The 25,508-nt window shown below is 55.6% G+C and overlaps 1 protein-coding gene across 4 annotated transcripts in view; it reads left to right on the forward strand.

Moving 5' to 3' along the window:
* Nucleotides 1–13,172: 13,172 nt before the first annotated feature.
* MYOM2 (myomesin 2) overlaps nucleotides 13,173–25,508 on the forward strand; it is a 61,869-nt gene continuing 49,533 nt past the window's right edge. For 2 of the 4 annotated variants that reach the window (XM_074353601.1, XM_074353603.1), the window contains exons 1-5: nucleotides 13,174–13,324; nucleotides 19,187–19,305; nucleotides 20,550–20,711; nucleotides 24,151–24,289; nucleotides 24,375–24,532. In XM_074353601.1, the coding sequence (XP_074209702.1) occupies nucleotides 19,199–19,305; nucleotides 20,550–20,711; nucleotides 24,151–24,289; nucleotides 24,375–24,532 (566 nt within the window). In that variant the 5' untranslated portion in view covers nucleotides 13,174–13,324; nucleotides 19,187–19,198. Of the gene's footprint in view, nucleotides 13,325–13,462; nucleotides 13,485–19,186; nucleotides 19,306–20,549; nucleotides 20,712–24,150; nucleotides 24,290–24,374; nucleotides 24,533–25,508 lie in introns of those variants that run through there. The other 2 variants (XM_074353604.1, XM_074353602.1) reach the window with 2 other exon arrangements.

Raw genomic sequence — 25,508 nt, forward strand, 5'->3', positions numbered from 1 at the left:
CTGTATGCAGGTCACTCCGAGGCGTGAACAAACGTGGGTTCCTCCCGTCGCGGGGGCTTTGGGAGACTCCCAAACAGCAGCGCAGAGCTGGTAAGGAGGCTAGAAAAACCGTACCTAGCGCTCGTACCGTAACAGTTAGGGACCCAGGAGGCAGCCCGGGGGACACGCCCGCGTTCGGCAGCCGCGAGGTCGCCCGGGACCGAGGCGGCCACGCCTGCGTCTCGTTTGTGCTGGACCCCGTGGTTCGTCGGACAGCGCCCCCTCTGACGCGGCCCTCCCTCTCCGCCCGCCGGGCCCCGCCCCTCCCGGCCCCGCCCCCGCCCCCGCCCCCGCACCGCGGAGCGGCGCGTTTCTCCGCGACCCCTGGGGCCGGGGCTCCGCCCCGCGGCCGCAGACCTGCAGGCGCCTGCGCGGTGGGACGGCAGCAGGTGCACGCGGACGGGGCTGGGGGCCGCGGGCCGGGCCGGGCCGGCCCGTCCTGGCCGCTGCTTCCCACGGTCGTCTCCGGCCCTGACAGTCGATTTTTCAGAAACACGGGCAGCATTTCGTCTGAAACCCTGATACCCAGAGGAGGGCCTGGTCCCCACACGTGCTGGACTTCGTTAATCCCTCTAAAGCCAACATCTTTCTCGTTAAAATTTCAAACCGTGTTTGAAAGGAAGTAAGCGGATCTTGCCCTTGGTATATTTCTGGAGCCTCCTTCCCTCACGGGGAAGAGGTATCCACGGGGAAGCCGTCCTTTAATTTAAACGGTGAATGGCAGGTGCTGGAGGAGGCGGGGGTTGGAGGAGACGGGCTCCCGGAGTCACGCGGCCCTTTGGGTCTCCGGAAGCTGGCCGGGTGGGTGACGCTGGGCTTGGGGGCAGCGGGGCGGGGTGCTGGGGCTCTGGGTGAACTGGAGACCGTCGCCGAGGACGTCAGCCTCCTCACCTGTGCCAGGCGGCGCTGCGCTGAACCTTGAGTCACCTTCTCTCTGCGGGATTCTGTGCAGCCGACAGGAGGCAGGAGTGGATTTGAAATGTCACCGCCTTTACGTGAGCACAGTTACGTTTTTGCAAAAAAATTGTTAGTATCTTGGGTAACGCTGACCTGGTCTGGGTCAACTATTTCATCACAGAATTTTGCTGCTGGGAAAGCCTTTGGATTGGCACTTGCATCAGTTCTGGGATTAAGGAAATTCCACTGTCTCCTCATCTTTTGCGTCTCTGTCACTCTCTAACAAAGTGGACGTTAGAGCGGTGTGTACGCTGGTTTTCATAGCTCGTAGGTTTTCTCTATTTTCTTAGTCGTTTTTCCTCTGGAGAATTTATTCCAGTTCTTCAGCTGTACCGAGGCTGCAGTTAAGTCCATCCTCAGTGTTCTTGATTTTGGTTATTTAATTTTTATTTCTCAAAGCTCTATTTAGTTGTTTTTGAAACCTGACGCGTTTTCATGTGAACTTAGATATCCTCAAGATTGTCTCTTACTTATTTCAGCATTTCACACGTTTTCACTCTATTACAGCTTTACTGAGATATAACTCACACACCATGCAATGCACCCGTTTCAAGTGTGCAGTTCAGTGGTTATTAGTTTGTTTACACGGTTGTTCAGCCACCACACAGTCCATGTTAGGACGTCATCTGGGGTCTTCATGACTGGACCTCATTTTATTTTATCCATGAATCAGTTGCGGGTGTTTGGGTTCTTTCCACTTCGGGGTGTTCTGAGGGGCTCTTCTCGGGGTGTGGAGGGACTAGCATTCATACCTGGGAGTGGAATCGGTGGGTCACGTGGTGACTGTTGGACGGCCCGCCTCTTTTCCGTCATGGGGCCTCATCAACGCTCATGTGTTGGCAGGTCTTCTCCACCCTGTGTTGTCACCTGCCCGTATGATGGCTGCCGTGGGGGTGACGGGCTGCCCCACTGTGGTTTCCATCTGCGCCTCCCTGGTGAGGACTCCCCTGATGGCAGAAGTCCCGGGAGTCTCAGCGGGTCTGTCTTGCATGGAGTAGTCTGCACGGGTGTCTCCTTACCTTTGACAAGATGCTGGTCATTGCAGCTGGAAAGTGGTTTGTGGGAGTAATTACCCCCGCAGATGAGGTGCCTTTCTCAGAGTTTATTTACACATACTTTTTCCAGGCGTCCGGGGGTGGGGGTGGGGTGGGGACTGTTCATCGGGGACTCCCTTTAGCCAAGTTCAAGGCTTAAGTTCCTCTCGAGGGTCCAGAGGGCTTGACCTGAGGCTGTACTTCTGCACCACTGTGTCCTTGTCCCGAGGATGTGTCTCTTTGGAGCTCCAGGGACAGGTCACTTAAGGACTCCTTACCTCCTATCAGACGCAGGACTTATTTCTGCCTCCTTTGTAAGACTGTCACATGAAAGTTATCTGTCACTGCAGGGCTTTATTATTCCCTCTGCTTCCGGCTGGTGTGCCTTGCAGAATTCCTTGTCAGTTCTGTGTGTGTGTGTGTGTGTGTTAGTCAGGGTTCTCCAGAGAAGCAGATCCAACATGAACTCAAACACAAAAACCAAGGGAAAGAGAGATTTAGTGTAAGAAATTGGCTTACACCCGGTGGGGCTGGCAAGTCTGAGATCCATAGGGTAGGTAGCAGGAGGGCCGGGGAAGAGTTGTAGTTTGAGTCTGAGGCTGTCTGCTGGTGGAATTCCCTGTTTCTGGGGACCTCGATCTTTTTCTGTACATGCCTTCAACTGATTGGGCGAGGCCCACCCACACCGGGGAAGACAATCGGCTTTACTCGAAGTCCGCTGATTTAAATGTTCATCCCATCCAAAAAAGTGCTGTCACAGGAACATCTCCACTGGTGTTTGACCAGACATCTGGGTGCCACGGTCTAGCCAAGTTGATACGTAAAATGAACAGTCCCAGTATGTACACACACACACACACACACACACCCCTTCAGATTTTTAAAAACTTATTTTCAGTGTAAGAGTTGCTGCAAATAACTAATTTGATTACTCAACTTGGAGTTTCCTGACACTGATGTGTTTTGATTAGATACAGTTACAGTCACTAGCTGGAGCCAAGTCAGGACTGATATAATTTTTTTTCAAAACCTCAGAAGATTATTTGTAATACAATTGTTTAACTTTCTTTATAGTGTTTTCCCTCTCTCCTATAAAATACTTTGGACTTTCTTCTTAAAATCTGTTAATAGATTTTCTCCCCTCCTCGGAAGGGCAGAGGTGGGTCCGCAGGTTTGGCGCGCCATCTAGTGGACGCAAGTTGAACGTGCACCTTGTCAAGCTTTGCAGGTTAGGCTGAAATGGCGCTTCTCAGAGTGCGTCCCGGGTCTCCCGGGGATCTGTGCCCTCGTAGGGAGTCTGGGGCCAAAGCTTCCCAGTACTGATGAGGCTGGTGGCTGAGTTAACAGCGTGAGCCTCTGCTGCCGTGCGGTGGAATTTGGAATTCCTGCGTGAATTCGGTGAGCCCGATTTTCCGAACGGCCCACGACGCCCCGCGCCGAGCGGGGAGGACGCCCCGGCGGCGGGCGCGGTCCCGGGACACCAGCGTGGCGCGCGCGGGCTTGTGGCTGCGGCGTCGGCTTCCACGTCGCGCCTGATCCTCAAGAATCGCCGGGTAGCTTTGCCTCCAGCAAACGAGAAGCCTGTTCGCAGCCCTGACTCAGGCCCGGCCCTGGGAGCCCGGTCCCCTCCCCGCGTTTCCGCCCCAAAATGGGGCGCCGCGAGCTGAGCGCAGGAACAGGCACCGGCTGTCTTGTCTTAAAACCAAAGATTTGCAAACATAGAAAAGCGTCCCATTCTATTTTTCCGTGTGTTCAAAAATAGTTATTTTTCATAAATACGTTATTTCTGTTAACATGTGATGGGTTAGACTTCGTTACCTTAAAATGAGTTGTATTTCTAACGGGGTGAATATGGGGCATTTATGAAATGAAGGCTGTCTGGGATGTTTTGAAGGGTGATTAGGGCCCAAAACTGAAATGTTTGAGAAACTTTGGGCTAAAGGAGTACTTGTAATCTGCAGATAGTTAATAACAGAGAAATGTTGAATTCAGAAATGAGAATGAGTTGTGTAATGAATAGTAATGATAACTATTTGTTTATTGCTAATTTTTGATACTTTAGCATCATCTCATTTGTAAGTCAAAAAAGTCCGCAGTTGATTCCTCTGCCTTCACTTTCCACAGGATTAAAGCAGGTTCCGTTCCTGACTGGACCCCATGTCTTGAATCAGTTCATTTTATTTTCTTTTAAACAACCAAACCAAGGAATGTTATCGAGTGTCTATTATATGCCAGCCCCAGGAATAGTTCTCAAAAATAAATACGAGACATTCTCTCCTGCCTCTCCTGGGGCAGCGTAATAATAGCCTTATTTATGTGCACTTTGAAAATAATTTCTCAAATTTCTAAAATGACCCCCAAGTTTAACTCAGGAAGGTCGCCTCTTAATTTACAAGTAATTGAGTGCTCTTAGGCCCTGGGCATCCGGTCTGCAGTTTCAGCCCTAACTGGCTGGAATTAGAATTATGTGAACAACCTTTCCATGAACCTAGGACACTTTACCGCTGGGGTTTTATCTCTGCGTTTCTCTCGGCGTCGTCTCCAACGACAATGATAAAAGAAATCTTTCAAAGAAGAGAGACAGTGTGAACCTCAAGGCAAGGGAGGTGATTCTGTGCAAGCTTCTCACAAGCATAAAAAAGGAAAATGAATGTGTAGCTCATAGAAAAAACAGCAAAACCACGTGAACGCAGCTTTTAATCAGACCAGAATGAAGAATAATCGTCTTTTGGAGAAAAAGCACCAGCCTCACCAAGAGAGCGCCTGGCAAGCGAGTCCCTTTTTCTGAAGTACGTCCGACCCCTGATCGGGTCCGCGTCTCCAGGTCCGTGGGTGCTGGGCTCACGCGGGGTGTGGTTAGGGTGTGTGTCGGGGTCCTCCAGAGGGACAGCCGGCGGGCCAGGTGGGCAGAGAGACAGACACAAGAGGAGGTGGATTGTGGGAAGTGGCCCAGGGGTTACAGAGGCCAGAAAGCGCTGCGCCCAGCGTCTGCAGGCTGGCGACCAGGACGGCCGGGGGTGGGACGCCGTCCAAGTCCAGGGTCTGAGGGCCGGCAGCTCTGACGTCCCAGGGCAGGAGGAAAGTGAGACGCTCTCCATTCCTCCGTCTTGCTCTAGTCAGGACCGCCAAGGCTGGGAAGACGCTGCCCACACGGGGAGGGCCACGTTTGCTCAGTGACCCCACTGAATGCTGACCTCTTCCAGACACGGCCTCACGGACACCCCAGGACCACTTCTTGCCAGCTCCCTGCGAGCCCCTCAGCCCCGCCCACTTGACACGTGAAGTCGGCCGTCTAGGTGACAGCAAGTGTGTGCCTGTTGTCCCCGAGTGTTTGTCACAATCCTCCTCTCACTCTTAGAGTGGGTTCCGCTTGGATGGTAAGTTGTAGGGTTCCCTGATTATCACGGGATCAGGGAGCTTGAGCTGAGACAGGCAGGTCCTGGTAGCCCTGGTTGGACGAAGAGCCACCTACTTCATCCTCAGCCCTCCTTTACGGGAAACCTGTGTCTGCGCCCAGGCTGCCCGGCACTGTTGCAGGGCTCATGAGAGACAGTCTTAAGGACACAAGCCTTGAATGTCAGTCCCGAATCAAATATTTGGCCATTTATTTGGTGTCATTAGCCAGTTGCTCTGCTCAGCTTGCGTGCTGATCACTCAGCACCCTCGGAACAGTGGCCTTGGACCCGGGTGGCCGTCCTGGGGGGCAGTTCTGTGCTGTCGGGCCCCCTCACCCTGCAGGCACTCGAGGGGGCCCCGGGCCCATGAGGACCGCTTCCCGCGGCAGGGCTGGGCTGGGCTCCTGCGGCTGGGCTGGCCTCCTTCTAACCAGAGGGGCCCAGAGGCCTAGCGGTCCAGGGATAGGGTGGCGGAGTGTTGTTCTGACCTTAGCTGAACCGTTCCTCCTGCACCTTTGTGTTTGAAAAGCCGAGTTGTATTTGGGGGATCTGGGAAGCTCTTACTGGCATAATCTTGGGGTTCCCAGGAGGTTCAAGGAACAAACACAATCTCCTAATGTCACATAAACGCAGACTGGAACCTCCCGGGGAGACCACTGTGGTTTTCCAGGCCTGGCCATGTTCAGACGTCCGGTGTTGGGCAGAACAGGTCTCCGGCCCAGAGGTCGCCCTGGTCCGCCCTTCCCACCGTGTCTGCTCCCGGGAGCGAGGGGCAGACGGCACCGTGATGGAAATGAGCATTAAGCAATGCTGCATTCCAGCCACTGTTTCCTACCGCCGTGTGTTTAGAAAGAATTGGACCTTAAGCCCATGTTTTCACGTGTCTGGGGGCCTGGCGTGTCAGCAGACTTGACCTGTGTGAGTCACCCCGTTACTCACTCTGGCTGTGACCTCCCTGAATGGATTGTGGCCCAGGTCATGTGCTGAACTGTGGTCATGGCCATGACCTTGACCTTGACCTGGCTTCACACTCCAGCTATGGGAACCAGCCCTTCCCTGGAGGCTCAATCACAAGGGCTTGAAGATAAAGATACTTGAATTTTAGTTCAAACCCATGCAGGACATGTGACCCTGCTGATTTTTTAAGACTTTTTTGGGCCTCAATTTCTGCAATTGTTGGGTGAAGGGAAGGGGCCGGGTGGGGCGCCTGCCAGTGTGCGTCCGGCTCTGAGGGTCCTCGGTGGGTGGGCCTCTGTCCTGTCTGTGTCTGCACACCATGTCCACCGCCGCCCCCCAGAGCCCAGGGCCGTGTGGTCCGCGTGGTCCACGTGGTCCATGTGGTCCGTCTCCTGCTGAACCCGCTCTTACCCTCCACCCATTTTTATTCCGTTACAACCTCTGTTCTTCTAAGTGCGTGGCTTGGCTGCGTTGGTGGTAATCTTTAAGCCATTAAGCGCTTTCAGAACAGAATCCTCCTGGCGTGACTGCCCTGTGTCCCTGTTCCCTGGCTCCCGTTCCAAGCCAGGCAGCTGGCGACCCTGTCTGTGGGGGTAACGCTCCCTTCCCTGCTCAGTCATCCAGGATTGAAATCATAGCCTATCGGGGCTTAAACAAGGATCACCTAATCTCACTTTCCAAATGGGGCCGCCAAGGCCGGGGCGGTGGGAGAGGATCTGCCCGGGCCACGCGGCTTCAGGGACAGATTAACAAACAGGAAAACCAGGCCCGGAGCCAGTGCCCTTGAGAACCAGCTCAGGGCGCTCCGGCCAGGTCTCACCGCCTCCAGGCTGGTTCTGACTGTTTGATGACAGTGTCGAGATAAACGTCCCATCGGTGGAGGCCCACGTCTGTGAACAGAAACCTGTAGGCAGAACTGACAGGATGAAGCCGCGCTTCCACAGTGAGAACGGGTTTATGCTGCTCGTTCCACGGGCACGGCTCGGTTCCGTCACCATGAAGCTGCAGGCGGACACCGAGTCCCCGTCTGCCTGCACAAGTCCTTGGGCACAGGGGACAGGTGGTTTAGAAGAAAGGCCTATAGTGTCCAGTTCTGATGGTCAGCTAGGCAGTTCCCATAGCTTTAAACACAAGCATGAATATTGCATTAAGGGCCACATTATGGTCGTGGCTCTCATCAGGGCGGAGAAGCCTGTGGTCGCCTTTACACTGTGAGCAGCCCCAGTCTCGGCCTTTCCTCCCCAACGTGCGTCCTCAGAGTCTCGTTGGGTCTCCTCTCTGCTAAGCGATTCCTGTCCTGTACCTGGTCCAGATGGACCTTGCGAGCCAGAGACCCCAGGGGTCCCCAGCTCCCCCATCTCCTCCAGGAAGATGTTGGAGGTCACAGAACACACACACGACACCTGCAGGGTATGTGGCCGAGAGCTGTTGCCAGGTTTCCTAGGAGGAGTTTTGGCTTACAAAATATGGAAAAACTCCGGGCTCCATTACAGAGACGTTGAGGAATGCCCAGATGCCGGCGGCCCAGTTGCATTGACATTGGAAAGAATTCCAATGGGATCACCGTGCAGTTTCTTGCTAGTGTGGAAGGAGGCAGATCAGCTAGTTTGGTATTTTTTGTGCCGGGTTTGGAGCTGGGTCCTTGGACTTCCCGGTCAGCAGAGCCCCCTGGCTCCCTGTCTGGTGGGCGACATAGACTGGCCAGTGTGCAGTGACAGATGGAGACAAGGGGTATCGCTTACAGTGGGGTCCCCGGAGGCACCAGGGGGTGTGTGCAGAGCGCGGTGACAGTCATAGTTCAGGCAAGAGGTCCACCCAGTGTGAGTGGGGTGGTGGCCGTGGAAGTGGACAGACTGAGGGTCAGCAGCAGGATTGTTCGGAAGGAAGTGGGGCCTGGGGGAGGCGTCCTGGATGTCCACCTTGTGCTGCGCGTGGGGCAGGGAACCCTGGACACGGAGACCAGGGTGGGTGCGGCGGGTGGGGACTGAGTTTAGCCCTCGACGGTTGAGTCTAAGGTTCTGTCTACTTTTCAGAAGGAGGTGGGGGAGCAGCTGGACATAAGGGCTTGGTTACCCTAGGAGGGCACCTGCTTCGGGATGGGGTCTCACAGCATAGCATGAGGTAGTGGGGGCACAGGTGGGAAGAGAAGGGGGCTGTGAACCATGCGGGGAGGGGGAGCTCCAACATTTCATGGCGCCTGGAGGAGGTGGTGCCAGCCAAGGACAGAGAAGATAAAAATCCAGAGACATGGAAACGACAGGGAGAGCATGGGACCCCAGGGGCAGAGGACGCACTTTCCAGGAGGGGGGAGGTCAGCCGGGTCCGACGGCGGTGAGCGATCGCGCAGCCTGAGAGCAGACGTGCCCCTTGGATGTGGTGACGTGGGGTCATGGGGACCCCGAGCTGTCCTGGTGAAGGGGGCAGGAGGGAGATTGGAAGGAGCCAAAGGGCCGTGGGAAGTGGACAAGCGGGACGTGACCACGACAGACTGAAAGGCCGGCGGGGCAAGGCCACTGGTGGGGCGCAGTGTGCGGCGGAGAGCGGAGTCGTTCCTACGCTGGGGGAGGCTTGAAGAGGCTGGACTAGTGATGGGAGAGGACCCAGTGGTACGTCCTGAAGTTTGGCTTGGATCTTCTCAGCATCTTCGGTGCTTTTCTCAGTGTGCTCAGCCCCTTCTCCCTCCTCGAGCTTGTGCAGTGCAGCCGGGCCGGCATGCTGCCGGGTCGCCATGCTGCCGGGTCGCCATGGCGTGTTCCTGAGTCAGGGCCCGCGGAGGGCCGCATCAGGTGCCCCGGGGGCTGTGGGGCTTTCCTTCCTGGCCGACGGGCTCGCAGCACGCCCCAGTCCTGTGCCTGCTCTGGGATTACTCCATGGGAGGGCGTGTCGGCCTCAGGGACAGAAGGAGAGAGAGCGGGTGCTGCTAAAAACGCCCATGAAGTTCTTAATCTCTTCGGTTGGATTTCCCAGTTCCAGAATTTTCATTTCATTCTTTATAAAAATGAATTCCAGGAGAAAATCTAGATGGCTTTTGAGTATGGCGATGACTTTTAGGTACAGCACAAAGACACGATCCAAGAAAGAAATAATTGATTGGTGGGACTTCTTGAAATTTAAAAATGTCTGCTTTGTGTGGAACGATGTTAAGGCAATGAACGGACAAGTCACAGGCTGGGAGAAATATCTGCAAAAGACACATCTGATAAAGGACTGTTACCCAAAATGTACAAAGGACTCTTACACATCAACAGAAGAAAATGAAAAACTTGATTAAAAATTGGGCAGAAGACTTGAACTTCTGCTCAAGACACTTCAAAAAGGGTCTTGACGAAAGGCACCTCACCAGAGAAGACACACAGAGGGCGAGTCAGCATTTGAGAAGGGGCTTCACATCCTGTGTCACCAGGGAAACGCAACTTAAAGCCGCGAGGCACCCCCGCACACCTGTGAGAGCAGCCCGAGTCCGGACTTGACACAGCAGGTGCCGGCGAGGTGGGGAGCAGCCGGAGCTCTCGTCACTGCTGGCGGGGGGCAGAAGCGGGCATGCAGCCGCAGTTTGGTGGTTTTTACAAAACTGGACTTACTCTTACCCCATGCTCCCGCTGGATGAGCTGAGAAACTCAGGAAAACCAGTTTCATAAGTTAAAACTGAAGTCCATTCAAAACCTGCACACAGGTGTTTACAGCAGCTTTATTCATAATTGCCCAACTTGGAAGCAGCTAAGACGTCCGTCAGCAGGTGAATGGATAAATAAGCTGTGGTATGATTCAGCACCAAGAAGAAATGAATCTTCAAGCCGTGAAAGGACGTGGAGGCTCCTTAAATTAGTGTGCCTAAGTGAGAGGAGGCAGTCTGCCAAGGTTACCTGCATGATTCCAACTCCAGGACCTTCTGGAAAAGGCAGAGCTTTGGGGGCAGTAAGTTCAGGGGCTGGGACGGGAGGGAGACCAGGCGGGATACAGAGGCGCTGTCGTCAGTGAACCTACTCTGTGTGACACTGTAGTGATGGGTACACATCGTTATCCACTTGCCAGAACCCGTGTGCAGTATGTCACCAAGAGGGGACCCTGCTGTAGGTGACAAATGCACCGTCTCGGGGGAGGCCGGTAACGGGGGAGGCCGTGCGTGTCGGGGGCAGGGGGTTTCTGGGAAATCTCTGTACCTTCCACTCCATTTTGCTGTGATCCCGAAACTGATCTAAAAAGATCTTTTTTTTAAAGTAAGGAATAAATTACAAAAACATCTATGCTATCCTTAAAAATAAAATTTCAGTTCTCTGATGAAATTCTCTACCTTGTAACCTTTTTTCCTCAGCGTATTAGTCATGGTTATTTTATTTTTATTTTTAAATTTAATTTTATTATTATTTTTTTAACTGAAGTACAATTACAGTGTGTCAGTTTCTGTTGTACGGCACAGTGTCCCAGTCAAGTCATGGGCAGTTCAAGATGCACCTGTAACTCCCATGACGTGGACACCTGGGACTTCCACGTACTGTTTATTCTGCTGGTCTCCTGTTGGGTCGAAGAGCGCCTCCCGCTCTGGCCCCTGAAAAATTCACATCCGTCTGGAGCCTCTGAGTGCGACCTTATTTGGAAACAGATGTAATTAGTTAGGATTGTGCTGGGGTCATACTGGAGTCTGGGGGACCCTGGATCCAGTGAGGGTGCCTGATAGGGACAGAAAAGGACACAGAGACAGAGGAGAGGGTGGTGTGAAGGTGCCCCAAATCCTGGCTGGTGATGGATCATCATCCATCCATCCATCCATCCATTATCAATCAACAATCAATCAATCAGTCTATCAAATATCTATCATCAATCTATCGATCAACCTTTCAATAATGTAGGTGTTATCAGTCAGTCAGTTACCTATCTGTATTGGCCAGTCCGTCTGTCGGTCCTCTATCACCAGTCATCCACCATCGATCTGTCGGTCTGTCTGTCCTAGCTATTCTGTGCATTCTCTGTCCGTCTTCACCTTCTCATCTCTCTCTGTTGCATTTTGTCTGGATTTTCAGTTGCTGCAGACGAGAGCCCCGTCCTGCTGGGCACAGTCTTGTTTTGGTTGTCTGTAGGGTAGAACTCCTTCGTCACAGACAGTAGTGTGAGTCGCTGGGACACCTGATGTATCACCCACTGCGCAGAGCTGGGGACATAGTGGATGTCCCATAAATACTAATTAAAGTATGTGTACATTTTAAAGTGTACATGTATATAAAGTACATATACATAGATATGTGTGAATGTATCCGATAAATGGAGGTAAAGAATTACTAAATACAGCCTCGCTTTGTCAACCCTGGATGTTTTTTCAGTTCTGAGCCACTATTCACTGTCACGTTTACTGAAGTGAGTTTCCACGTCTCTGACCTACCCCTCTGTTGGTTAATCCAACCAGCCTCACTGAGCACAGAGGTTGTGCTGTGACCTGGGGAGAAGGGGCCCGTGGTCTGGTGGGTGGGTTGCTGGGGACATCAGGAGAAACGAGAAGGTGTATCAGGGAAACGCACTCAGAAATTGGGGTTCAGTGTGTCTTGCTCTTACATAGTGGTGTGTGTCTGTTCATCCCGAACTCTTAGTTCATCCCTCCCCCAGCTTCCCCTTTGGTGACCATAGATTGTTTTCTGCGTCTGTGAGTCTCTTTCTGTTTTGATATAGATTCATTGCATCATAGTTTAGATTCTACGTATACATGATGCCATGCGATATTTGCCTCTCTCTGGCTGGCTGGCTTCACTTACTGCAACGGCTCTCGGTCCATCCATGTAGCTGCAGATGACAATATTCCATACCTTTTCATGGCCGAGTAATATTCCATAGCGCATGTGTCTACACCACACCTGAAGCTGGTCAGCTGCTGACGGGCACCTGGGTTGTGTCCATGTCTGTGCGCCTGTGTGCCTTTCCTTGTCCACTGACCTGTTTTTCAGACTCCTGGGCATGTCCTGTATGTTTTTCTCTCTAGTTTCTGCAGCAAACTTCAGAGCCAGTTGCTCTCACGTGCTTTACCGATGGGGAGACAGAGCCCCACAGTCGGCCTGCTGAAGCCCCCCGGCTCCCGGTGGGACCACGGTTGGGCCTGGCCTCTGAGACGGGGCCCTCCTTGGGCAGTGGGTGCCTGGTGACAGCCAAGATCGATCATGCCAGTCGCATGTTATTTATATTTGGACACATGCTGTGCAAAAGCACGGGCAGCCTGCAGTCATCTGGGCGGTTCGGATGCCGCGCACGCCTGTGGTAATGACTATAAATAAGATGTAACTTGCCGACTAGGCACAGGTCCTCTTTTAGGTAGGAGTTCTGGCTAAACGAACCCCAGGATGAAACCGAGTCAGAGCGCCAGTCGTCTCTGAAATTAAAAAGCAGAAACAAAACCAAAAAACAACCAAACACTCACAACCACAGAGGCCACTGTCCCTCATCCTCCATCCATGGCTAACCGTGCCCTTGGAGTTCGGGGCTGCGGCCAAAATGGTAAACATGCTTATTGCAGTCAAGTGGTGGCTAGGGACCCCTCTGGGAATGCCCGTTTAGGGACCAGGGAGACTAGCTCCCAAGGACTGAAAATGAGTCTGTGAACTCCTGCGCTGTGTGACGATGCGTGGGGAGGGCGGGCTGCCAGCCCCACCCTCTTCTCCAGGGTCAGTAGCTGCATCTTCAGTTTCCTGGGCGTGAAAAGCGCCCTTCGTGAGTCAGGAGGGCGCTTTCCATGTTTCGATTTTCCCCAACTGGAGTTAGACTTGCTCCCTCCTAAGATCAGGCTGATGATTTACGACGCAGGTATCAGTGTGGGGCCAGGCGTCCCAGGGTCTATAAATAGCATTTCCTCGGCCATAAAAGGGAGGGAGTGGCGGGCGTTTGGAGCAAGAAACACTCTGCTTCCCTCGGCCGGAGCCTGCAGGCTGAGCCTCTCTCCTCTCTGCCTCTTTCCTTTCTCTCTGGGTAAGTTTCCGTCTCTTCTTTCCTTTTCTCATTCGAGGCGTTGGAGTGGTAGCTGTGCACCAGCTGGTTGCACTCACATTTCCTAAATGGATCCATGTCAGGGTGAAGAAAAGTGGACAACACAGTCCTCTCCGTGCTGGAAAAGTCAGCCGGCAGTCAGGTCGGAGCCCCGGGTGTCTCTGATGCAGTCTGGATCTGCACACTCTCTGTTGTGGGAGGTTCGGGGCCCCTTCCCAGCACCTGCGTCTTGACCCCGGGCTTTGCAGCACCTCCGGCGGGTCCCTGGGTTGGCTGATTGATGCCTGCAGTTTTCAAGCATCTCAGGAAGGAGAGCCCCTTTGAGGAGAGGGCAGGTTTGAAATGGTGTGAAATAAATGAGGGTATTTCTTAAGAAAGAAGAGACCAGAGCTATTCAGCCTAGACCTGAACTGTGGCCTGGAGGGGACGGGGCAGAACACAGTGCTTGTCCCTTTTTCAGAGGTCTCAGCTCAAGACCGCGGTGTCTCCTTTGTACCTCTGGATGCGTTATGGTCCTGCAGAATTTTCTGGCTCAGTTCTCCTAACAGAGCCTGAGCTTTCTCTGGTCGTGCTCCTGAAAAGCTGCCCCAGAGAAAGGCAGTGGGGTTGCTGGGTGCCTGCCCTCAGGGGGCCTGGGAGGGGCCGGCAGGCAGACGAAGGGGGTCTTTATGAGGGGAAATGCTTGACTTTCTCTGCCTCCTGATCTCAAGGTCCTTTCTCTCGGAGCAGAGATGAATGGGCATCGGAGAGCACATGGAGCAGAGAGTGTTCAAAGGAGTCATTTAATACCCGAGTCTGGGTCATGTTTGCAACGATTTTGCATGAAACTAGCGCCTTCACTCATGTGCCTGTTCTTTAAAAAACGAGGAGAATCTAGGGGTACAATTTTAGGGGAGGAAATAGGTGTGTGACTGTTGGTTTGTCTTGAATTCTCTCAATGCGTGACAAGCTTGCTGAGTGGCTGGAACATCACCTGTCCAGGAAGCAGCACATTTTTGACCCTGCTTACGCCATGGGGCCGCAGGGACAGGCTCCCTGGGAGCTGGAGAGGCCTGTAGCCGTGAGGAGGCACAGGCAGCTGAAGAAACCGCGAAGACATTCAGTCCTGGGTCTGAAAGGTGGTTTGCAGGAACACTTGGGAGTTTGGCTGCCGGACATCAGACGTCAGGCCGCATCGGATGATGACGGTTTGGGGAACTATTTTGTGCCCGGTTAGATTTACTTTTGGAGCTGAGAGGTTTGGAAGAATCTCGGGGGAAGTAATTCACAGTCGTCTCGGGAACGGAGGGCGCAGTGGTTTGGGGGTGTGGACCGGTCCTTTCTCTTCCTCTAGGGGAGCTCGAGTGCGGTGTGTTCGTGAACTTGGACAACTTCAGCTGCACAAATGCCAGTTTCTTCTATTAAATGGAAGTAAATGTGTTTTAATTGAAATGTGTGCACAGATGTCACCCTCCTGGGTGACATGAGAGATGGGCCCCAGCAGTGCTCGCAGGAAGGGCCGGGACCAAGCCAGCGAGCGGCGCCCAGTCCCCTGAGCTTGAGGACAGGCTCACATTTCATTTCGGTTTCATGATTCCCGAGCGTGTCAGGAGCGTCCGTGGGTGGAAGGCGGGCCAGTGCCCAGTCAGACGCCGGGATGGAAGCTTGGCTCCGTCACCGGGCACCGGTGACCGGGGGGTTCTCGTCACCTCCTGAGCCTCAGTTTCCTCGCAGGAGGAGGTCGGGAATGGGAGGCGGCATCTCAAGTGTGTCAGTTCAGTCACAGCTGTGGAAAGCACCAAAACCCGTGTGTGTGGACCTGGGCCACTCCGCGTCTTTGGTATTTGAGGACGATCGGTGCTCAGAGTGGGGTGTTGCCTCCGGTGGCTTTAGACTCGGTCTCGAGTTTGGGCACTTTGAGTGCTTGAAGGCCGCCATCTGTCACCTTCTCCGGCCCTCAGTCCCCACGAAGCAAGCAGAAGCCGAGAGCTGTGTGGGTGGTGGGGTCTGCGCGGGACTCCAGGCCCCAGCGCCCCGCCCCGGGTGCACCCCAGAACCCGTGCTGGGGGACGGCTGTTCTCCTTGCCTTTGGGGGAGCGGTCGTTTCCCTGAGAAGGAGAAAGTGTGGGGAGACCATGCAGACCACCGCTGCCGCCCTCTAGTCGTGGTGTCTCCCAGCGCAGCTGGCCATGTTCTCTCTGTGGTCCTCACGTTGCCTGGCGACCCTCAGGATGCAGCTTCGGAGCCTGTGCTGAGCCTGCAGACAGCTCGCTTCCAAGAGGTGTGCTCACCCCCGTCTGCAGGCGGTCTCCCGGGCAGGGTCAGGGACAGCTGGGAATGTTCTGGAATTCGAGGTCCAGGGGGCAGAACCCAAATGAGTGCCCTGGGCATGGGCTCGGGCTGTGTGGTGGCCCTGCGGGCACTCCCGGGCCGGGGTCAAAGGCACGGAAGACGGGGTTTGCTACCATCACTGGAGCAGGCGTCTCTGAGATGTTTCTGTCCTTGAAATGCTATGGTTCCCTGGTCCAGGCTTGGCGGGCATGCGGCAGGTGCTCCAGGTGTGCAGGGCAAACAACGAGGAGAGTCCTGAAGCCCCCGGGTTGCTGGCCCCCCCATGACTTTCCTTTAGTGACAGCGGGCACTGGGCGACGAGTGCCTGCTTGCTGCCACCTTGTCTTGAGGGGATGTGGGAGCAGTAAGTCTGCCCTCGGTGCAAGGGGCCCCGGAAACTCTGGCCCACATCCCTCATCTGTTCGAAGTGTCTGCTCCCAGAGGGAAGTGTGAGGACTTGCAGGTCACACAGGCTCCTGTCACACCATTCCCCAGACACGCCGGGTGTGGCCTGTGCACGGAGCGCTGAACCGCACAGTGCAGACCAGTTAAAGGTGCACGGTCACCAGCTGTGGGCACCGCTGACCTTTCCCAACCCTTCCACGTTCAAAACAAGAGCAGCATCTTGTCAAGTGGGGGCCGCCTCTTTTGGGGGTGCTGGCTGCCACAGTTTAAATGTGTCAAGATAGCTTATCCTCTCCTGCCACCCAGGCCACTCTTGGACCCTGCCCTCTGCCAAGAAATGCAGAGAGATTTGAAGGGTAACAGCACAGATGTAGGTAAATATTGTGACAGGGCAGGGCCACCGGGGCAGTGGCAGCCACGGGGATTGCTCTGGGCATTCTGGTGTGGCTGACTTTCCCTGCATTCGGGCAGGTACCTTGGAGAAGGCGTCTCGGAGACAAAACTGGTTCAGAGTGGTGACATCTGCCCCCAGCATGCCCGCTCTGTGAGCTTTCCCCAGCACAGGGAGGCACTCCAGGGACAGAAAATGGAATGTGTACCGTTATGAGCGAGAAGCTTTTCTTCACGATTCACCTTGAGTCACTCATTAGCAGACCCACTGAGCTGCAGCTGGGGATGTTGCAGATATTAGAGTGATCAGTGCATGCTTGTGGATGCCTCCTCCTACCTGCAGAATTCAGCTTAACAGCAGCAGCAAACAGCAAGAGCGTGTGGGGCCCGCCTTGTTCTGGCGGTTACTCCCCACCAAGCACGGTGCCAAGCACGGCGTGGATCCAGAAGACTACCTGAGTTAGAGGCGCGCGAGGTTAGCCCAAGGTCACACCGAAGTGCGGAGTCAGTAGGTCTGTCAGATGTCACAGCCTGTGCACTTGACCTCAGCCTCATGGCGCATCCGTCGGAACAGGCAGGGTGGAGGGGATATGTGTTCCCTGCGTTCCAGTAGGTGCAGCGTTCTGCTGCACATTTATAGTCAGTTTTATGCCACGTGCTATAGGACACATGCTGGACCCTTAATGGATTCGTGGTGGTTGGTGGACTAGTTGGTTTTTAAGAGGGACTTTTGAGATGAGTTAGTGTGGAAAAGTGTAAAATGCCCAGAAATAGGAGTCTGATGACCTGTGGATGGCCAGCCCTTTCCATATGGTTTTCGGGAGACCATTTCTCCTCTGTGGCTACCGGGTCCCCTGCCCCGCCCAGCCTCCCCCGAAGAGCAGGGGTTTGGACACTGAGGATCCTCCCAAGCGCCACAGCTCTGCGATCCTAGGGGATCACCGTCTGATGGAAACTGACTGCGAGGCACAGACTTGGGATGGGTTATGTGTTTTGGGAAGTTTTCCACCATCCGCTTAGAGGTGTGTGCGCAGGGGGAGAGTGAACTTGACCCATTTCAGGGCAGGGCCTGGCATTCCTGCTCCTGGTTTCCATTCTTCTGTCCCCTGGGCTGTGCCCTGGGGCCTCCTGAGGGTTCCTCCTTTAAACCAGGCAGATTATTCCAGTGTAAACACAAGTGGCGCGGGGCTCAGGCCTGGAGGGGCTCTCGAGCCCCTGCCTTTGGGAGGCTAACGCTCACAGAGAGTTAGGAGTGCCGTCCGCACGCCTTTTTCAGAAAGAGCCCTGTGCCCAGGAAGTTGGCGTTTTCTTTCCCCGGGGGATTGTGTGCGGCAGAGGGCCTCCGCCCGCCCGCGCTGCCCCCCCCTCGTCCCAGGCTGCTGGCTGGGTCTCAATGACTTCTCGTTAGGGGAGAATTTAACTGAAAAGCGCTCCCTTCCCCACGTCCCCCAGACTGCCATGCTGGGCTCAGTCCCCTCTCCTGCCCTTCCAGCCCAGCGAGTCTGCAAGTAGCCGTGAGATGTGCTTTTAGAAGGGAGGGTCTGGAAGGGTCCTGGAGACGCGTTCCTCTTCCAAGCCCCCTCCGGAGCAGCGAGAGGCTCCGACTCCTGCCGCAGACGCCGAGCCCTCCACCCGTGGTCCTGGTCTTTCCAGAGTGGCTTCTCCCGTCTCCTCTTTCGTGTCCTGAGATCCTGTGTTTTCCTGCCTCCTGCCTGCCTTCTGGGACGCCCTCCCCGCACCGCCATCTCCCCTGTCAGCTCCCCAGACGTCAGGGCTGTTCTACCACATCACCTGCTTCAGGGCCTCCGGGGCTGCCCGCTGCCCCGCGCTGCCCCGCGTGCTCCCTCCTCGCTTCGTGGAGCCTTATCTCCTCGTCTCCTGTGCTCTCGGGGTTTGTTTACCTCCCTAATCTGAGTTTTATTTTTGTCCTTATCTCACACGTGGCTGTGCGCATTGCTGTGAACAAACACAGTCTTCTGTAGATGGCAGTTGAGTTTACAGTGAAGTGAGACATGCAGCCCAAGCTTCTGATTTTGATGGACGCAAACGCGAAATGAAATCAGGTCCCAGGGAACGGGACAGGTGCCCGAGATCATTTCCTCGCACATCTCCTTTCTTTTACTTCCCTCCCCCGCCAAGAAGGTTTTTAAAATTTTTTATTTTTTCCCTTTTCTCACTTGAAGTATTGTTGATCCACAACGTGTCAATGCAGCGAAGTGATTCAGCTATACGTGCATGTGTGTATCCACGCATCTGTTCTTTATCGAGTCATTTCCATTGGAGGCTGTTACCAGACACTGGGTGTAGTTCCCTGTGCTGTCCAGTAGGACCCCGTTGGTTCTCTGTTTTATTATGTATGTTAATCTCCAAACTCCTAATTTACCCCTCCACTGCCTGTCCCCTCTGGTAACCGTAAGTTTGTTCTTTATGTCTGTGAGTCTATTTCTGGTTTATAAATAAGTTCACTTGTAACATTTTGTAAAGATTCCACATTTAAGTGATACCATGTAATATTTATCTTTCTCTGTCTGACTCACTTCACTTAGTATGACAACCCAAGTCCGTCCATGTTGCTGCAGATGCCACTATTTCGTTCCTTTTTATGGCCGAGCAGTAAAAGGGTTTTATTACTTGGAGTTGATTTCCGGCTTTGGAACAACGCAGCACGTTAGGACCGCAGGAGCCCGACCGCTTTAGAACTTTCAGGACCTCAGCTCTGCTGTGGCTCTCTGTTCGCAGGTGAACACAAAGATGTCCCTTGTCACCCTGCCTTTCTACCAGAAGAGACACAAACACTTTGACCAGTCGTACCGTAATATTCAAACAAGGTACCTCCTGGATGAGTATGCAGCGAAAAAGTAAGTTGGATTTCACTGATTCGACCTGTCAAAGCTTTGATTACGAGCTTCGTCTGACTCATGGCAGGAAGCTTCCTCCAGGCCCTGAGACCTGGAGGCGGACTGGTTTGGGGAGGGATTATGGTGCCCCCAGTGCCCATGTCCAGCACCAGAGGGGGACACGGCTGGGCCGGCTGCACAGCAGATTGTGTTGGAGTGCCACACGGAATCCCGGCTGATCCTGGGAGATCCTGGGTAAATCTGGGAGACCCTGGGAGATCCTGGCTGATCCTGGGAGATCCTGGGTAAATCTGGGAGACCCTGGGAGATCCCGGCTGATCCTGGGAGATCCTGGGCAAATCTTGGAGACCCTGGGAGATCCCGGCTTATCCTGGGAGATCCTGGGTAAATCTGGGAGACCCTGGGAGGTCCCGGCTGATCCTCGGAGTGCCTGGTAGACTGGCTCCGAGCCCCTGGTTTATGGCACAAGGCAGGACCTTCAGAAAGTGCTCCTTGACTTCAATCCTCTTCACACAGCTTCCAGAACTAGAATCTAAAAGGTCACCGAAAAGCAAGGGCTTTTTGGAAAAGACTCTCAGTGGGATGAAGTTGATGGGGACCGAGTCAAGTTCAGAGGGAGCCTGTAGCAAAGATAATTTTGCTACATTAACAATACACGTGGCAAAAAAGCAAATCCGTTCACTGCCCGAGAGGCTGGGCCTCAGACGCTGGCGTGCGTGTCCCCGCGCTCTATATTTAGAAACGCCCGCGGTCCCTGTGGTGAGTTGCCATCCCTCTGACAAACAAAGCCAAACATTCGCTGTGCCTCCCGGCAGCCTTGGGGAGCTTCAGATCCCTTCAGATATATATAACTGTGGGCTCAGGCCAACAGGGCTGAAGGCACTCGCTGGTCCTGAAGGGGGTGGCGGGGAGCTCGGGCTGGAAGAGCGCCCCTCGGAGGGACGGGCTGTGCATACGGGGGTGGAGGCCACGCACAGGGATGTGGGGGGTGTGCATGCGTGTGTGTACGGCACATGTGTCTGCGTGTGCCTGAGTGGAGGCGTGTGTTCTCACGTGTGCAGGCTGAGCGTGTGGGCAGACGGGGGTGTGTGCGCACTGTGTTCACATGGATGGGAAGCACACACATGTGCCTGCCTGCCTGCGTGTGCAGGTGCCTGGCCTGTGCAAGGAGGGACAGTTCTGTGGTTTGTGGCGGCACATTTCTGTACTTCCCTAACACGTGCAGTTTGTCACCATTCCCCAAGGCGTACGTCCACCCGGTCATCCTCCCAGAAGACTGTCGCCCAGAAGTCGTCTTCCCAGAGAGCATCCAGCCAGACGGCGGAAGGAGCGACGACCTGCAGGATCTGTGCGAAGAGGGTGAGCGCCGCCCTGGAGGAGGAGGAGGCGCAGGAGACTAAGAGGAGGTAACCCCCCCCCCACCTCTGCCGCCCAGACACACCGCCCGGGGACCTGGGAGGGGCTCTGCGGGTCGGAGGAAGAAGGGAGCCGTGAGCGAGCAGCGAGGGGAGCACCTGCTGCGGTGACCGCGTGCAGTCCCTTCGCCACCATCTCCATCTCGACTGACCCCGACTGGAGAGCAGGTGGGATGGACTTCTGCATCCTCGTGCGGAGGATGACTCTGGGCCCAGAGGACTCACGTCCATGGCCTCCGTGTCGCAGCTGGACTTTGGCCTCAGGCCGCTGTCCCTCGGCCCCCAGACTCGCTACCTTTCCCCAGAGGTCGGGGTTGTCACGCTCAGAAGCATCAAGACCCAGGGGCGGGAACTGAGGCTTCTGAACGTCCTCTCACAGCCTCTTCGGTGGCTGAGGAGCAGCCCTGAGCTTTAGGTGCCGGCAGGGGGTCGTCCAGACAGGGGCCAGTGGTCTGGGCGCAGACCGAGCGGCAGGGCCCTGCCCCCCTCGCGCTCCGCGGCTCAGTGGACTCGGCTCACGGGGGCGCGTCACAGGGGTGAGGTGGAGGAGCAAGGACACCGGTCCTGGGATTGTTTCCAGCTCCCAGAGAGACAGGTGGCCCACGCCCTCGGGCCTTTCAAGAACAAAGCAGTTAATCATCTTGTGAATGCTTCACTTTGTACCTGTGGTTTTTTCCTTACCTCCCTCTGATATTTATTTCTAGAAATTTGTCTCTATATCAATAAAACGCCCAAAACCAGAAGGAAGAATGAGGGTTGGGTAAGCAAGTTCCAGTTTGAAAGTTGCACTGTGAGTCAGGAAGCTGCTTAATAAAGATACCAGCTCGCCGGAAAGACTAGCCTGTGCTTTTAAAAGTCTGAACGCTCTGTTAGCTGCCTTGTGGGCGCTTCGTCCCGTAAGCTAATTTTACAGCCGGATGCAGACTTCTTTTATGAGAGTCACTGCAAAATGTGCACGTTAGGAAGTCTGGGTTTCCAGGCGTCGGGTCAGGAGAGGGTCCTCCCTCTTCTGAGGGCTTCGGCCTGGGGAGTGCGAAGGCTGGAGCTCCGTAACTTTGTCTTCATCCATCATACCTTGGTGTGAGCTCGTCGTATAAACGTCTTCGCCCTCAGTTTCCTGGGGTGAAGTGCGGGGAGTAAACTTGCATTAATTTGAGCGATCAGGAAGTGGGTTATTGTGATTTGTGTGGTTTCAGCCAAAAAAAAAAAAAAAAAGTTTCTGGACAATCCTGGCTGTTGGAAACCTTCCAGGAACACGCGAAGCTGCTCTCCCACAACAGCAAACCTGGCTCGAGAACGTATTTTGATGACTGGTGACTGACCGGGGTCTCGCTGTGTCCCTCCGCTCAGGGCAGACGGCAGGCCGTCGGGGCAGGTGCGGCGGGTGGGGGTCGGCGTGTGCCGCTCTCCCCGGAGCCCAGCGTCCGTGCTCTGAGAGTCTGCACTGTTGGGCCTCACGATGTTCTGTTCTCACAGCCGTGTGCACGTCTTCCCTGTGAACGATCTTACTGAAATTAGGTCTTTCCTCCTTTAAAAGTAAATCTAAGTAATTGTGGGTTTCGGTGAGCGGGGCCAGGGTTAATGGAGATTTTATTGCAATTCCTGCTCTGTTCCTGGCCCGGGCCAGGGTGATGGGAGCCGTTAAGTGAGCCCCAGTCCTTGTCGTGACGGCTCACCGCCCTCGCTGGCCCTGGGCGTGACCGACCTCCTGTGCCAGGTCCTGGTTTCACTCGCAGGACAGGTCAGTCCTTTGAGAGGATGAAGGTGTGGGATCATGAGTGTGAGCTAAGCTTGTGTCTTCATGTAGACTCCAGCAGAGCATCGCTGTGCTCTGAAGGGTCTTGGTGTGTCCTCCTGGTAGACACGGCGGATTAGAAATGTCCCTTTGATGCCCCTACTTGTGTCCTGTGGAAAGTGGGCCTCCCGGCCCGGTGCAGCTGTCCGAGGGGCTCGCGATGAGGGCGGATGCAGGATGAGTGACATTCTGCACGAGAGGCCGAAGCCACGAGACCTCACCCCAGGCAGCAGGGACACGTCCTCCGTGGCCGGGTCATGGGGCTCGGGGCTGGGTCAGGGGAAGCAACTCCAGGCCTAGTAGTTAGTATAAAACATTGGGGGGGGGGGTGTGCTGCTGGTGAGTCCAACACACGTAGGAATCTTACACAAGGTCCCAGTGGGACTTCTGGCCTTTCAGCTTCTCGTGACAGTTTGTGGCACGAACAGAGGTTTGCCTTTGCTGTCACTGGAAGTTCGTGGGATTCCCTGCAAACGGGGGCTCGTTTCCGGCAAGCTCTCTGAGGAAGGCGCTCACTGCTTCTCTGACGCGGACTCGCAGAGCAGCTCCTGTGTGTGTGGCCCCGGACAGGGAAGGGGTTGCAGCTGGTGTGATGGGTGACCTGTGATGGGCACCGGTGCCTAAAACTTGCAGGAGCCGATTCTCCTCCACGCAGCTCCCCTGCTCCCGGCTCTGCCGCCTGCACACTATTCAGCCGCCTTCCCTTCCCACGCAGCCCCTGGAACAGCAAGCCTCTGGCTTTGCGGGGACCTCGGGAAAGCAGTGGGGAAGAGGGGAGCCGGCCGGCCTGGAGCACGGAGGCACCGCTGGGCCGGGGTGTGGCCCGCGGGGCTCCAGAGGTGGCCCTCATTTCTCTGGCCCCGCAGGTTAGAAGCTGAGTTGTTTATTTCAGCCTTTGTATTTTTCTAGAACACAGACTTACTTCTTATCAGCATCTGTTCATTCAAAGGGCTTCAATTCAGTCTTAAACTCACCCGGAAATGGCAACCTCCCCACACAAGTGGTTCTGTTTGCTGTCCCGCAGAGGGCCCGGCGTTCCCTAAAGTCTCAGATGTGGGAGCTGACCGCCAGCAACCTCTTGCCCCCAGGACCCCACCCCCGAGTCTCAAGCCCTGAAGGCAGCCGCCTCCTTGTTTTACAAACAGGGAGGCCGAGTCCTGGAGGGCTCGGCGACTCACAGCGAAGCATAGTCTGCACTGAGCACCTGCTGGGCGCGAGCTGCCTCGTGCACAAGGGGAGAGGAGCGGTCCGGCTTCAGGGGCCGCGGACTCACTGTGGGACGGCGCCTTGTGCCTGCCATGCGCCGTGGGGACCCGCGCCCCATGCAGGGCCACTTCCGACGCCCACTCCCGGGAGTGAGCGCCCGGCGGGTGCTGGTGGCGAGGCTGCAGCCTCTGCAGGAGGAAGGCGGGAGGATGTCTGGTCACCAGTCGTGCACCCGCCTTTCCTTACAGCCCTTCACATGCGGATTTAACACGCTTGCCAACGTGCGGCTCTGGAAAGACAGAGGCCACGAGAACAGAAGTCGTGCCTACATAGGGAAGTCCTGGGGGAGTGCGTGTCTGGTCCCAGGCCTTCTGTGACACGTGCCCGTGGCCCGTGGCCTGGGACTAACGTGGCTGCTTGGTTCCGCAGGTACCGGTCGCTGGTGGCCGCCTATGGGGAGGCCAAGCGGGAGCGCTTCCTCAGAGAGCTGGCTCAGCTGGAGGAGGATGTGCACCTGGCTCGCTCCCATGCTCGGGACGAGCTGGACAGATACGCCCTGCAGCACATGGTAGGGGCTCGGGGCTGCCTGGGGGACGCCTGATGGCGGGAGCCTGGTGCCCTCCGCACGCCCGACCGCTCGCCTCCCGGGACAGGTGGACGACAGGCTGGCCTGGGATAGGCCCTCGTACGAGGAGCGGCTGAGCCGAGCGCCCGAGATCCTGGTGCGGCTGAGGTCACACACCGTGTGGGAGCGGATGCCTGTCAAGCTGTGCTTCACGGTGCAGGGCTTCCCCACTCCTGTGGTGCAGTGGTGAGTGGGGTCCCTTTGGGAGGGGGTTCCTCTGCAGCGGGCGGCTCACCCGAGCTGATGGAGAAGGTCCACCTGCCGGGGACGCACGGCACATGACACCCACTCCACCCACCAGCGTGCTTGAAACTCTGGGAAACGCATGTGCACACGCCCAGGAGCAGGCTGGGGTGCGGGGTGGGGGGCACTGGAAATCCTGGGCAAGTGCTTTCATTTTTGGGAAACTGACCCCGCTGAGCTTCCAGAGGACTTTTGTTTGCAGCCAGGCTCCCTGACGTGACCAGCGTTTCTACCGGTGGCACTGCTTTCACGCCTGTGTAGACTCGTGAGGGAGGCTCCAAGCTCCGAGGCTCCAGAACCATGGAGCGAGGGTCCCTCCAGTCGCGTGATGTTGAAAAATTGAATCTCTGAGCCCCACTGACACTTCCGTTTCAGCATGTGCTTCTCAAGCTGACACCCGTCCCTGTGTTCTCCCGCTCGGTGGGAGTGCTGCCGGAGTCTGCCGTTCGCCACAGACCCACAGACATGCCACCCGTGTCCCGCACGGGGCAGAGCAGAAGAGCAGAGCCCTGTTCCTCTGACCGCGCAGGCGGTGGGCTGGGGAGGCCGAGAGCCGCTCGGCCTTGGTTTTGGGGAGCTGCAGTCCTGCTGCCCTGGGGGGACGGCGAGGCCAGCATCCTCCAGGCAGGATCCGGCGGGGTTGGGTCCCACAGAACCCTCCACAGGCGTCCCAGCTCCGCTGTGGCCTCGGGAGGCTGCCCCAGGGCCTCCCCGACATTGGCTCCATTTTTTTCTATGGAAGGACATGTCCTGGGTTCCTAACAGGTTCAGGGGGGCCGCTGGCCCAGGCTCCGTCGGAGTTCAGGATTGCCCAGGGGTCTGCATCCTGCCGGAGCCGCTCTGTCCCTAACAGCTGAGCTGGGCCCCGGGGCTCTGAGCTGTGATCTGGGAGGTGACGCTGGCAGAGGCAGGGTCATGA

Source organism: Camelus bactrianus, chromosome 26 (genome assembly GCF_048773025.1).
Source record: "Camelus bactrianus isolate YW-2024 breed Bactrian camel chromosome 26, ASM4877302v1, whole genome shotgun sequence".
Lineage (NCBI taxonomy): Eukaryota > Metazoa > Chordata > Mammalia > Artiodactyla > Camelidae > Camelus > Camelus bactrianus.